The following is a 13,886-nucleotide window of genomic DNA, read 5'->3' on the forward strand; positions in this document are numbered from 1 at the left end:
GTGTTTATATCCCTGTTTCTGCAAAAATGTGTAAATTTTTTGAGCTTGCTGCAATTCTGCAAGTGACTCTGTTGGCAGATCTGCTCAGAAGTGGAATATCCACAAAGTCCTGCTGAAGCAGCAGAGACGGTGGGAGAGGGTGAGCTGCCAAAGACCACCTCTTCCTCTGGCACAGCTCTTGCTGACCTGCTGCTCACGGTTCTACTGTGGTGCAGTATCCAGAGCAAGAATACTGAGAAACAACACAGCTAACACTTCTGTAGATGGGCCTCTGTACCAGCCAAGTCCTTTAGCAGGCCATGGGCATCAAAGTCTATTTAATTAATGAATAAAATATTTACTTTGATTTACACATTTGTTGACAGCTGGTTGAACATGACCCAGCAGTGTGCCCAGGTGGCTGGGAAAACCAATGGTATCCTGCCCTGGCCCAGAAATACTGGGGCCAGCAACATTTTGTCCCTCTGAAGTTGGCACTGATGAGGCCACACTGTGAATCCTGTGTTCAGTTCTGGGCCCATCACTACAAGAAGGATATTGAGGTGCTGGAGCAAGTCCAGAGAAGGGCAGTGGGCTGGTGAAGGGTCTGGAGCACAAGTCCTATGAGGAATGGCTGAGGGAGCTGGGGGTGTCTAGCCTGGAGAAAAGGAGGCTCAGGATAAACCTTACACGTCTCTACAACTGCCTGAAAGGAGGTTGTAGTTAGAAGAGGGTTGGTCTCTTCCCCCAAGTCAAAAGCAACTGGACAAGGAGAGACAGCTTCAAGTTGTGCCATGGGAAATTTTTCTTCACACAAAGGGTTGTCAAGCATTAGAACAGGCCACCTAAAGAAATGGTAGATATTCAAAAGATTTATAGATGTGGTAGTGATGGGTATAGTTTAATGGTGAATGTAATAGTGTTGGGTTAACTTGTACTTAATGATCTTGAGAGTATTTTCCAATTTAAATGATGGAAATTACATGATACATATTATTCCTTGGCTGAAAATCTTTAAATGCTTCATATTTTTATATTGTAATAAACTGCAAAAACCACTATGAGACCCTTTTTCTTCTGAGAAAAAAATATGAAGTTACAAAAAACTTGTGACTAACAATCCAAGTCAATGGACAGATGAAAAAATCTTGTAATCTAAAATATTATTAAAGAAGAGAGTAGGCATACTTCATGTGTAAATACTTCACTGATGATTAGCCATTTTCATACTCAACTTGTTTTGAAGAACTTTGAGACAACGTCAGGAAGAAACAAACTACATAAAAGTAATTTATCAATATTGATATAATTTTCTTTGTTTTGGATAACATGTAAAGGTCAAATGGGAAAGAAAATAAAGTATTGATATACAAGCTTATCGACTGACATAATAAGGAAAAAGATGCCAGTTTACCATTCAAAATGACACTTATGACTGATTTAGACCAATGCCTGGATCATGAGCTTATGCAAATCAGCACAGACCCATTTAATTCCCTGGAGCTGTGCCAGATACAGCTAAGCACAGATCAATCTTTTGTGTATGGGGTAAAAATATGCATGTACTAACAGTCAAAGCAATTTTGTGGCAGTTTCCATTTCTCCCAAAGAGGAATAAGTGTCTTATGAAACCCGGCTATGCCCTTCTATGTTATTGCACTATTTCCCCCCCCCCCCCCCCACCATTAAATGTTTGGAAAATACAAGAGAAAATTTATGTTAAAGTTCTGCTACTTATGTGGTTACATAACTTCATTAACTATGTAATATATGAAAGGTTTCATGAAACTTTCCTTAAAGCCAGCAAGCACTGACTTCAATTGTTGATCTTCAATAAAAATAGAAGCATTGGCTATCTAGCCAATTTTAATCTTTTACATTTATAACTAAAACAGTCATTGTAAACCTCATTTTTGTGCCTTAGTAAATCCCATCTTTACCTCTGTGTTAGCCATGAATGATTTAATTACCATATGTGTGTCTCTTTGGCTTTTTTATCAATTCTCTAATCTTGTTGAGGATTTTTTTTTCTTATGTGCATTTACATTGAGTTCTTTATGCAGTATTGAATTATATTATCATAAATACTGAAGATGATGACAACATGTTTCACCACAATTAGAAAACCTGTTCACTGTGCAACTGGTTCAGGTACAATCATGAAGCAAGATCTATCTCTTTTGTTATTATTTAGGAAAATTGCCTGTGGCATTTTTAAATTCTATTATCATTGCTCAGCTTCCCTGTTCTGCATTACTCTGCCAGCAGTCGTTGCTACACAACAATATCCAAAAATGAGTTCTGTTCAATACAGAAGCTACAGACAGATTCATTACCTTTCCTGGCATGCAGCCACACAAAAATTACTGAAGTAGATTTGTGAATGAAGCTCTGACCATGGGAACTCTATCTTCCCCACTACATGGTGATTTAGTGCAGACCTGCAGAAGCAATACTGAAGAAATTAGGTTCAACTGAGAAAAAAAAAAGGTCTCTAGACTAAAGTTAAAAATTATTAGATTGCTGTACTTGCTGTGTAGAGATTAATTGTATATATGTTCCCTTATAAATGCCCAGATAGTGCCACCTTAACTCCTTCTATACTACAAAGAGTGAGTAACATGCAAGGCTGGATTTATTAAACCTTTTTTTATCTACAGTGCACTTTCTACCTCTCTTATTGGTTGCAAGGTCATATATTGATAAATTTTGTTTAAGCAGAATTAATATCAGTTGAATCACTTTTTTATGTGTAAATGTTTCAGCATCATTATTCTGCACAACCAACCAAGATTTCCCGTGTTATTTTAACTTGAAATAAAATTCTGCTAAACACAAGTACTGACTGTACAGAACTTCTGGAGCTCCTGTAGGTCACTATAATTATTCTTTATCCTAATTATACCATTGAATAAAGATCTAGTATTTTCCAGAGAGTTTTCTGATAAGCCAGTCTCACTGTTCTTTGCAGGTTTCAGGCTGGGAGTTGAGGAGACATCTCAGGGGAGAGACACCCACCAAATGTGGAAGACACATGGATAGTCTTACTGCAGGTTCATCTCAGGGCACAGAAAAAACTGTCAGTCATGGCCAGACACTGGACACTGAAATGTCCAGTGTGGACATTTCAGAAGTGCTAGTCTCTGTGCAGAGTAGTCATGCAGAAACTAGGGTCTGGACCTGGAGGATGATGGTGAGAGGCTTTGACACAATGTTTGAACACACTGTGCGGTGCTGTGCTCTGTGCCTGAGAGCACCTGCAATGCTTTGTGATTTCAGCCTCATCTGCACATTAGAATACAACACACCAACACACATCTTAAATTGCTTCTATTTCACTCTCCATCACCCTTAAGTAAAAATACAGTACCACCTACTGGTGGAGACACTGTTGGCACTGATGGTTTTCTAGTCATCAAGCCTCATTGGGGCCAACTGAGCTTCAGGACACTGAATTCTACACAAGAGCATAAATAAACCACAAGCCCTGGAGTCTTCTCAATTACAGCACTTCCAACATGACATTAATTGCAGAAATCACATCAGCACTAGAAAAAACAGAACAATATTTGCAGAAAATAAGCCTGCCAAAACTGTGACCCCAATCCAAACACTCATCTGTTTACAGAGCTTCAGCATAGTAAACTGAAAGGCAATGTCATGCTATTAAAACCTGTTTATTTATAAGTCATACATATGTGTAATGTATCTAGTGTTTTGGCTATGGGTATCTGAAATTACATGTAGCCTTAATAGGATTGAGAAGAATTACAGATGATGACAACGCAAGATACAAAAAGAGATTATAGTTGGCCTACTAAAACAATAATCCATTAGTGCAGTCATTCTCCCATCAGTCAAGGTTACTTCACTGGAATACAGAATGACAGGAAAAATATCCATGAAAAAATATTGACATTAAACTAATATAATTGTCAGTGAAGTCAATGACAGCTATGTAACTGGCTTTTAAAGGAGGGCAGAATTGACACACTGTATTGAGCTTATCCAGAATATGTCCTGCAAACTTCTTCACAGCTTAGTGAGGTCCTGACCACTGTCAGACAAGGAAGTGGCCAGGCCTAGTAGGACTCATCTTCCTCTGTTTGAGAGCTTTGAAAAATTCCAGGGTAAACCAATAAAGAAAAAAGTTAGTTTTGCTTTGCAGGACTTATTATTTTACAAGAAAACTGGCAGTTCTATACCAAATTAAAAAGGTGTATCAACTCTTTTGTGACACATAACAAGGCATATGCCCCAAACATTTAGTGTCACCACATATTCACAGAATCATTGCTCAGCGTTGAACATTGACATCTTTCAGACAGCAAGACAGGGAAAAACCCTGGAGAATGACAGAGGTAAATCTGATCAAGATTCAATACTAGCTGGATGCAGTAACCTTCTGAGTTTCTTTTCATAGCCATGATCTTAGGATGAGAGATACATTTCAGATCTTCAAAGATAACAGTAAAGCATAAGCCAGAATTTAGAAGATTATTAAATTTATCTATTTGTTATGTTGCATATCTTACTCAAAACTGGTGTAGGTGGCTTCCATTGTGCATAAGATTATACGTTTCCTTGTTGCCCATTACTATCTTATTTTAAATGATTTTTATTGTTTAAATTTCTATGCATGTTCTCTTTTCTGGAAAATGGAATTACTATCTTCAGGGTTGGAAAGTCCTAGCAGCAGAAGTGCTTAATTTGCTTCTATCATCAGGAGGCTGACCTGTGCTGAGCTTTTGTTTTATGATTAAATCCATAAACTTAGTCACCTGGGCTGCAAGATTTAAGTTGGTTCCTACGATTGCTAATAACGTTTTTTCCTGCTCCCCTTGGTAATAGAAACAAATGTATCAAAATCCTGGAGTCCCAGGGGCTGGACCGCTTTCCTGGATTCTGCTTTTTTGTGAAGCAAAGTTAGAAAGTAGTTCAGTAACTTTAGCTATGTTTCAGTTGTAACAAAGATATAAATTCAAATTTCAACATTTACCTCTTTTTGCTACTTTAGAACCTTTTTTTTTCTTTTACAAAAATGGGCCAGGTACAAGATTCCAGATTGAAAAATTAATCACTCAAATTTCAGAGAACATTATTTTCCTCATTCTTACGGTATCAAGCAGTGAAACATGAAAGGTGAGGTACACAATTACCATCTTCTCTTTTGAAGTATATGCTCAGATCCTCATGGGGCCTTTCTTGACTCTCTGGCCACTACAGATGCACTCTTGCACATTTCTAATGGAGAAGGAATGCAGCTACTTAAACCATTTTGCAAAGTTATAATCATACTGAAGTTGAAGATCAGTTCAGTGACTTAAAACTTCATAATCAAGGCATTTTCCACTAGAAATGCATCCACAATTCACTGGATTTTTAAGCATCAAAATATGTTATGTTATATTATTTCAGATATTTAAGTAATTTAAAATGTTATTTCCTTTTTTTCAGCCATATTGAATATACATTTAAATACACAGGAAATTTCCATTCATGGTATTTTATCTATTACAGTAAAAAAAAAACTGTTACTACAGTTAAAAAGCATCTGCAATATTAAAAGAACAAGTGAGCAGACAATACTGAATATATAGTTATTTCCAGTATTTTTTTCCAGTCTCAAAACAGAGCATACTCCAGTATTTGTCACTTCTTGTACTTGTAGATAGGGCTAGTAAGCTTCTGCTCAGGTGAAGGATAATACTGACTGCCACTGTCACTTTCATCTCCCTCTAAATCTCAAAATCCATCACTTGGTCAAGGAAATCCTCCCCTAATAACCATGTCCTTCCTTCGGAATACTTCAGAGAACTGCACAGGGGCTGGCTCTTTGTGAAATCAATCAAAAAGAGATTTATTTATGAATTGTTGATTATATTTAGCTTTTCATGGGGATTCTGCTTCGGTAGTAAGGAAATGTGGCTGATTTAAAGGACTGAAATCTCTAGTAGAAGCAGCAGATTACATTCCCAAGGTAAGCATGAACACTGCTTGTTGAAACTGCTTATTGCAGAACTGCTAAGGACTCTTAGCATGTTAGAAAAGACAGACCTGCATGCTGCAGATTTCAATGTTAATGAAGATTTTTTGCTGCTTTTTGTAAAGAAAAAATTTAGATCTTTATATGATGCCCAAATCTGTTTCAGGGTATCCTTATTTAAAGCATTTTCTCTATGAAAATAATGATTACAGATGTGAATGTGGTGGGCCAGTAAGAAAGAGAGAAATATGTAAAATAAAAGAGCAGAAGAGTCAGAAGCTGGTCTTCTACTCATCACTGCCTTCATTTTCTTGCAGCCCTAAAGATTTTGATGTATAGCAATTAATATAATAAATTTTCAGGTCATAATGCTTGAAAACTCAGTTGTTTATCATAGTAGTTACATTTAAAAAAATCCAAAGTAGTAAAAGGAACCTATTTGGGATGATACAGTAAAAAACCCATATGGTAGAAATCTAAAATATGTCTAAAGAAAGCATCTAATTACCTTTTGAATTTGCTCAATAATTATGATAATGTGAAAATGTCCATTCCAATATTAAAAAGCACTGTAATAAGTTGTGACAATGTATCAGTTTAAGAAAAAATATGTGTGACTACTGAATAGGAAACATGATAGTGACAGAATTTGGTAAAAACTTTGAAATGCTTGAAAATGGATGAAGATTAATTCAGACCCAGTGAGTTTAATGTGATATTTTCTACTGTGCCCAGTATAGGCAATTGCTGTAACAAGGTAACAACAATCCCCAAACTAAATTGAATTTCTGTGTCTGTCCAACTTGCACTGGGCACATGCTGCATTAGCACTTCTGTGTCTTAGACTTGGGAACTTAAACTCCCCACAATTTGCTTTCAGATTAGTGGAGTTTGAAGATAATCTTGTGCTACACATCCTGACTGATTGACAAGGAAAATAACCTGGTGCAGCACTTACCTAAGCTTGACATTCAAACTTGGTATTTTGAGATTATGGGGTAGTTTATACTTCCATTTCTATGCCACTTAATGTTTTCGGTGCCTCAGTAATATGAAATGTCCAGTCCTGCCTCAGATGGTAGCTCCTCTTTCCCAGCAAATCCTATGCATGGCTGCCATGGCTGCTTCCCCAGAACAGGCAGTATCCCACAGTATATCTGCTTACAATAGACACCAACAGAGCCAGAGGAATTTGTTTATTTGAAAAAATGCACAGAAAATTCTATTAACCTGAAGAAGATGGGAATGTAGAAGACACAGATTTTTTTTCCCCAGCCTTCAGGCTACATACTCTGGATTGGTGTGATTTTGGACATGTTCTATTTTATCATACTTATAATCATCTTTAAACTCTAGAAAAAGTGCAAATCAGTATGTCTGGAGAGCACAAAGTAAAACTTTTTTTTTTTTTTTTCTTAAAACTAAAGAAGATTCAGAGAGCAAAAGTAAACATGAAAAATATATGCCTATGTAGAAATGCTGGTACTGTGAGTACTAACATGAACTGGCTGGCTTAGAGCCCACTCTGTTGGAAAAATTATTTCCCTTGAGATTAATGCATTTGCATTTGTCTGGTGCTGAGTTGGACACAACTTTATTTTGCACCATTATTTGTGTGGCCCTGTGGAGGATATAGGTTTAATCAGGATGGAACTGTGTGTGCCAGAATTAATAGAGCTTTCAGAGCACATGCAAGCAGATATAAAGCTACTTAATTGAACCTGGTGTAATTTCAATCCCCTCTATTTCAAGCAGTAAGTCACAGGAAACCCATGTACAGCTTTCAGTCTCCTGGTGAATCTAACCTGAAGTTTATCATGTTTTAGATATTTAGAATATTTTATGTCTATTTATCTTAGACCTGATCCATGCTTGTAAGCATTGAAAGACTGACTAGTAATATTGGACTATATTTAGGACTATTCATGGAATAACACATCTTAATCTTCAATCTTTATCTTTCTATTGTGTAGAATGTTAGATCTCAGTTGGTCAGAGCATGGTGTTAATAACACCAAGGTTGTGGGTTTGATCCCTGTATGGGCCATTCACTTAAGGGCTGGGCTCAGTGGTCCTTGTGGGTCCCTTCCAAACCAGAATATTCTGTTACTCTGTGATATTGATGTATTATTTTTTGTACCATGTGTCATTCATGTCTGATGAGTGCTGGAAACATGGATTTTCCCCTCATATTTCCTGTATAGGTGCATTTTTAGTTTCATTGACAAATAAGGGAAATCAAGTAAATCTGGCAGCAATGTCAGCTGTATCATTTTGCTCCTCCTTCGTGGTGTGCCAGAATACACTGCCATAAGACTGATCCCTATGGCATTTGACTTCACTTATCAGTGGTATAGACACTCGTTTCTCAGTTTGTGGCCTACAGAGATCTCTATACTCTGATTTCACATATGCAGGGATATTGTTATTGCAGTGGATAGCAGTATCAATATCTGTTTTATAACCCTCTCTAAATGGCCCCGGCAAGAGCAAGTCATACTGGTAGAATTCATTCCTAAAGAGCTGGCAGTCTCACTGATGCTAAGATGTAACTGACTGCACTGCTGTAGGAATAAGTGGTGAAAAAGGAGAGCAGAAGTTAATTACACCAGTGCTACAAAATTATGCAGTAGAATGCATAAAACTATAGCTATAGTTTAGTATAGCTAACTATAACTATAGTTATAGTTTATACTAAAAAACATTTTCAGTTTTTTTTTTTTCCCTTGAGATAAACAGACCAGACATAAAGAGCCACTAACACTTCTATTTAGGTGTTTATATGCTACCTGCTTTATGAATAAGGAAACCACTACATTAATCTTACCCTCTTACTTACAGAAGCCATTCTTTGATCTCAACAGTGTAAGTCTCAGTTACCAGATATACTGAGCTTTCTTTGGACCTACAACCAGGGGATACTTTTTTGTCTAGTTTTCAGGATGTCATGTGTGCATGAATGTTTCTCCATCTTGATACAGTGTTTCAAGCCTTTGGTTAAAAACACAGAGAAACAGCAGTAGATGTTTCAAACACAATTGTTTAAATATTTTCCAAGTATGTGTCCAAACTCAGGAGAAAAGACCTAAATTAATGTTTCCCTAAAGATGTGTACAATGTTCCCCTAACAGCAGATGCCAGGTCATTTTCTTGTCTGGTGGGAATGTCATGGGAGACAGGAAATTGCAAATATTCTTGTTGGTCTTCAGGAAAGCGCCAATGTAAAGGATTCATTTTTAGGGAAAAAAAAAAAAAGCTACTTATTCTAGTGGTGAAATGACTTGATTATTTTTTTTTATTTAGTCTTCTTCAATTAGCCAAGTTAAAACAAACCTAACCATGAAGGTAGGAGTGATTGAGACCCATCACTCCCATACAGTTGTTCCCAGTGTGGTAGTGCATGACACCAGTAAGGACCCTGAACTGATGCACAAAGGGGAAAACAGGTATGTCAAATATATTTTGTGTCAGTTTGTTTTTGTTTTTTTTTAGTTTGATGATTTACATAGTATTATCTAAGCACATATACTTGCTATCATATAATTTTCTTCACTCAAATAAATGAAGTTTTTAAGATTACAGTATATTGCTTATTGTAAATATTTAGGAGATTTAAAAAAAAAAAATCAGCAGATATCATATAACTGTGTTGTTTTGTTGTTTTCCAGGCAGCAATATCTACCTGGAGTATTTGCATGCTACAATATTAACAATAATAGTAATAAAGATGAGTAAGTATCTTTGCCATTTGATAAAATGAGAGTACTGCAATTTTGATTATAAAAGCAGAAATAAATAATTATAATAAATATCTAATTGTTTCATTAGAAACAGCTATATCATTCAGGTAAGCCCAAAAGAGACTGCACGTACATTTCAACTTCATGCACATCAGTTATGATGATGATCATCCTTATTACCAAAGTTACTGATACTGTATAAATTAATTTAAAACAAAAGTAGTTCTAGGTGAATACAACAAGCAATAAGAAAAACACTTTTTTTGAAGGCTAAACACCCAAGTACAATGCTATCCTTACTGAATTCAGAAATCATACAGCAATAGAGGTTGAAGAAATAATAGATGTTGAACAATAAATAGATGTTGAAGAAACAGGACGTGCATCCCATAAGCCTATCATATTTTTTTTCTTAGAGAGGAGAAGAAAAGGAAAAAAGAAAAGAAGAGGTAAGATGAAGAGCAATAATATTACTATTTCTAAGAGATTTAGGTTTTTTCTACATATGTTTTACTTGGTCCTTAACAATGGAAAATGTTAATCTATTTCTTAGCAAGCCAGAAAAAAAAAAGGATGGAGAAACACAAAAGAACAGAGGAAAAAAGGAGAAAAATAAAGATAAGTTGAAGAAGAAAGAAAATATAGAAGAGTAAGTATTTTTCATTTAGGTCCAATTATGCTGTGTAATAAAATTGCTTTTGATGTAAGAACAACTTCTTTCACAGATGTCCTGTAAAGATATTTATACCTTAGTGAATGAATATAAAGACTTCTGTTGTTCTCCCTAGAGTGAAGTCGTTTTGACTTACCTTCATATGTGGACAACAGAAATACGCATGCCTGTAGGTGATCTGAAACATTAATCAATATATATTGCCTTTGGATTCTGACTATCTAATAGTTCTTGTATAACACACTGCAGCAAACAATGTGCCAGTATAAAGCAATCTCTTCCACACACAAAGGCACCTACCAGCCACTAAACTCTTCTATGCTCTAAAAGTTGTTGCTTTATAGTCTGCTTGGTAAATTCATGATTCTCTGGCTAAGGAAGAGAAACTTAAAACAGTGCAATAGAAACCTGTGTTGTATGATTTCCTATTCTTTGCTTTCTTTATGTAAACTATGCCAATATTTTATCTTCCTCAGGGCTAGACTTCTCCCTGTGAGAAAGGCATGATTTATCTCATAATTTATATTTATGTAAAAATTACTGGTCACATAATTTTTTTTTTTTACATGATAAAATAAATTATCAGACAAGAGTTATTTGGGTAGGAAAGAAAATTTAAAACTCACATATGCCACTATAAAGTGAAGTGAGACTGCCAAGCTGACTTTGCTCAGCAAAATTTAGATTTTAAAGTTTGTGTCACATCCAGTCGTACCAGCTTCATATCTTCCATGCATTTGAGTAAGGAAGTTTAACTTTGATAAAGACCATTTATTTCACAATAATAATTTCTGGAATGCTTAATTGCTCAAAAATGAGATGTGTATTTCAAGTCTCTCATTAAATCTCTTTTTTTTCCCCTGCTTACCACTTAGGAAGAGGAAAGATATTTTCACCATTGATCCAGCAGGAAATATATATTACAACTGGTTGTTTTGCATCACAATGCCTGTCATGTACAACTGGACCATGATTATTGCTAGGTGATGTACTCCTTTAATGACTACATAGAACTTCTGGAAAATCATAATATCCCTTACTAGATAAAAAAATATTCATCATTGATTCATGCAAGTATTTAATTTCTGTTTTATGGTAATTTACTTCTGTTTTTTCATATTCAGAGCCTGTTTTGATGAGCTTCAGCACGATTACTTAGTGGCATGGTTTATTATTGATTATGTTTCTGATGCCATTTATGTTGCTGATATGTTTGTACGGACAAGGACAGGTAAATATACTCAAGGATTAATTATTCCTTTTTACATATTTATGCCAGTTTTTTTTTTTAAATCAAAACCCTACTACTTCTCTTATCCGAGTAGCCTTGATGAGGTGCAAGAGTGAAAAAAAGACACTGAGATTTCTGAAAGACTGCAGCCTTACTGTAAAAGTAGGAGAAATTCTGATGAAATTTTATATATTACTCAAAGGACACCTAAAGTTTGGGATACACAGGTACAAGCTGTTCTGGCTGCAGCTGACTCACCAAGAAAAAAGAAACATGTGGTGCAGCCAAGAGAGGATCGGGAGTTTTGAAAAACCAGCACCTAAATCTGGTTTTTGTATTAATGGGAGATTCAAGTATTTCCTTGATTTTCAAGACCATTGAGCAAGCAAGACATCCCATTAACTTCAGCTGCAACTATTTATCTTAAAGTATTAACCTATGGAGCTATTAAGTAGATACACTCAATACGGAACTGCAATTCTTGTGTTCAAATTCTTTTCCTCATTAATCATCCTTCCTATAGGTTGTGGAGTTTTCTTTGGAGAAGAAGATGGGATTTTTTTTTCAGATGTCCACCATAGTGGAAAAGTGAAGGAAAATATTCAGATCTAGAATTTTTTATCTTTCATAGCTCAAGCTGAACCATATAGCATTAAGCTGACTATTTGGAAATAAGAAATTAAATATTAAAAAGCAAAAGAAGTTATGTTCCATATGGAATTTGCACCCAAAATATTTTTCAAAGTAGATTTGGACTGACCTTAAACACAATACATTTGAACCTGTAGCATTTTTTATTATTTACAATTTTATTTTAGGTTACCTGGAGCAAGGTCTTCTGGTGAAAGAAGAACATAAGCTACGAGAGAAATACAAGAAATCTTTTCAATTCAAACTAGATTTTCTGTCAATCATACCAACTGATCTCTTATACTTTAAGTTAGGATTGAATTACCCAGAATTAAGAATAAACAGACTACTCAGAGTAGCGCGGATGTTTGAATTCTTCCAGAGAACAGAAACAAGAACAAACTACCCAAACATCTTCAGGATCTCTAACCTTGTAATGTACATTGTGATTATTATTCACTGGAATGCCTGTGTGTACTACTCCATCTCAAAAGCCATTGGATTTGGGGCTGACACATGGGTCTACCCCAACACCTCAGATCCTGAATTTGCCCGCCTGACTAGAAAATATGTCTACAGTCTCTACTGGTCAACACTGACTCTGACTACTATTGGTGAAACCCCCCCTCCTGTAAGAGATTCTGAGTATTTCTTCGTGGTCGTTGACTTCTTGGTTGGAGTACTGATCTTTGCTACCATTGTTGGTAATGTGGGCTCAATGATCTCCAACATGAATGCTGCCAGGGCGGAGTTTCAAGCAAGGATTGATGCTATCAAGCAGTATATGCACTTTCGGAATGTGAGTAAGGACATGGAAAAAAGAGTTATAAAGTGGTTTGACTACCTGTGGACAAACAAAAAGGCTGTGGATGAAAGAGAAGTCTTGAAGTATCTGCCAGATAAACTAAGAGCAGAGATTGCAATCAACGTTCACCTGGAAACGCTAAAAAAAGTTCGGATTTTTGCGGACTGTGAAGCGGGTTTGCTGGTTGAACTGGTTTTGAAACTCCAGCCCCAAGTATACAGTCCTGGAGATTATATTTGCAGAAAAGGAGATATTGGACGAGAAATGTACATTATCAAAGAAGGCAAGCTGGCAGTAGTTGCTGATGATGGAATTACCCAATTTGTGGTCCTAAGTGATGGCAGCTACTTCGGAGAAATCAGCATTCTTAATATCAAGGGCAGCAAAGCTGGCAATCGAAGAACAGCCAATATTAAAAGTATTGGATACTCTGACTTGTTTTGTCTGTCTAAAGATGATCTCATGGAGGCTTTAACAGAGTATCCAGATGCAAAGGCTATGCTGGAAGAAAAAGGCAAGCAAATCCTAATGAAAGATGGGTTGCTGGACATTGAAATTGCAAATTTAGGAAGTGATCCTAAAGATCTGGAAGAGAAGGTCGCCTACATGGAACGTGCTATGGACAGGTTACAAACAAAGTTTGCCAGGTTGTTGGCTGAGTATGAAGGTGCACAACAGAAAGTGAAAAAAAGACTTACGCAAATAGAAAAAATATTGAAGCCAGTTATAGAGGAAGAGTTTGCGGACTTAAAAGAAGCAGATCCATCCACAGATAAACCTGGATTGTCAAAAGCAGAATAAAAACAATGGAAGTTGCCAATAAGACTGAGGGTCAAATCCTG

The 13,886-nt window shown here is 36.1% G+C and overlaps 1 protein-coding gene across 1 annotated transcript; it reads left to right on the plus strand.

Annotated features, from left to right (window-relative positions):
* Positions 1 to 9,274: 9,274 nt before the first annotated feature.
* On the plus strand, positions 9,275 to 13,886 carry CNGA1 (cyclic nucleotide gated channel subunit alpha 1). Its single transcript, XM_068189235.1, is given in 7 exon segments — positions 9,275 to 9,411; positions 9,625 to 9,700; positions 10,129 to 10,154; positions 10,259 to 10,354; positions 11,254 to 11,361; positions 11,503 to 11,609; positions 12,428 to 13,886. Coding segments are annotated over 7 exon segments (1,938 nt in total). The 5' UTR covers positions 9,275 to 9,304; the 3' UTR covers positions 13,846 to 13,886.

Source organism: Anomalospiza imberbis, chromosome 4, assembly GCF_031753505.1.
Source record: "Anomalospiza imberbis isolate Cuckoo-Finch-1a 21T00152 chromosome 4, ASM3175350v1, whole genome shotgun sequence".
NCBI lineage: Eukaryota > Metazoa > Chordata > Aves > Passeriformes > Viduidae > Anomalospiza > Anomalospiza imberbis.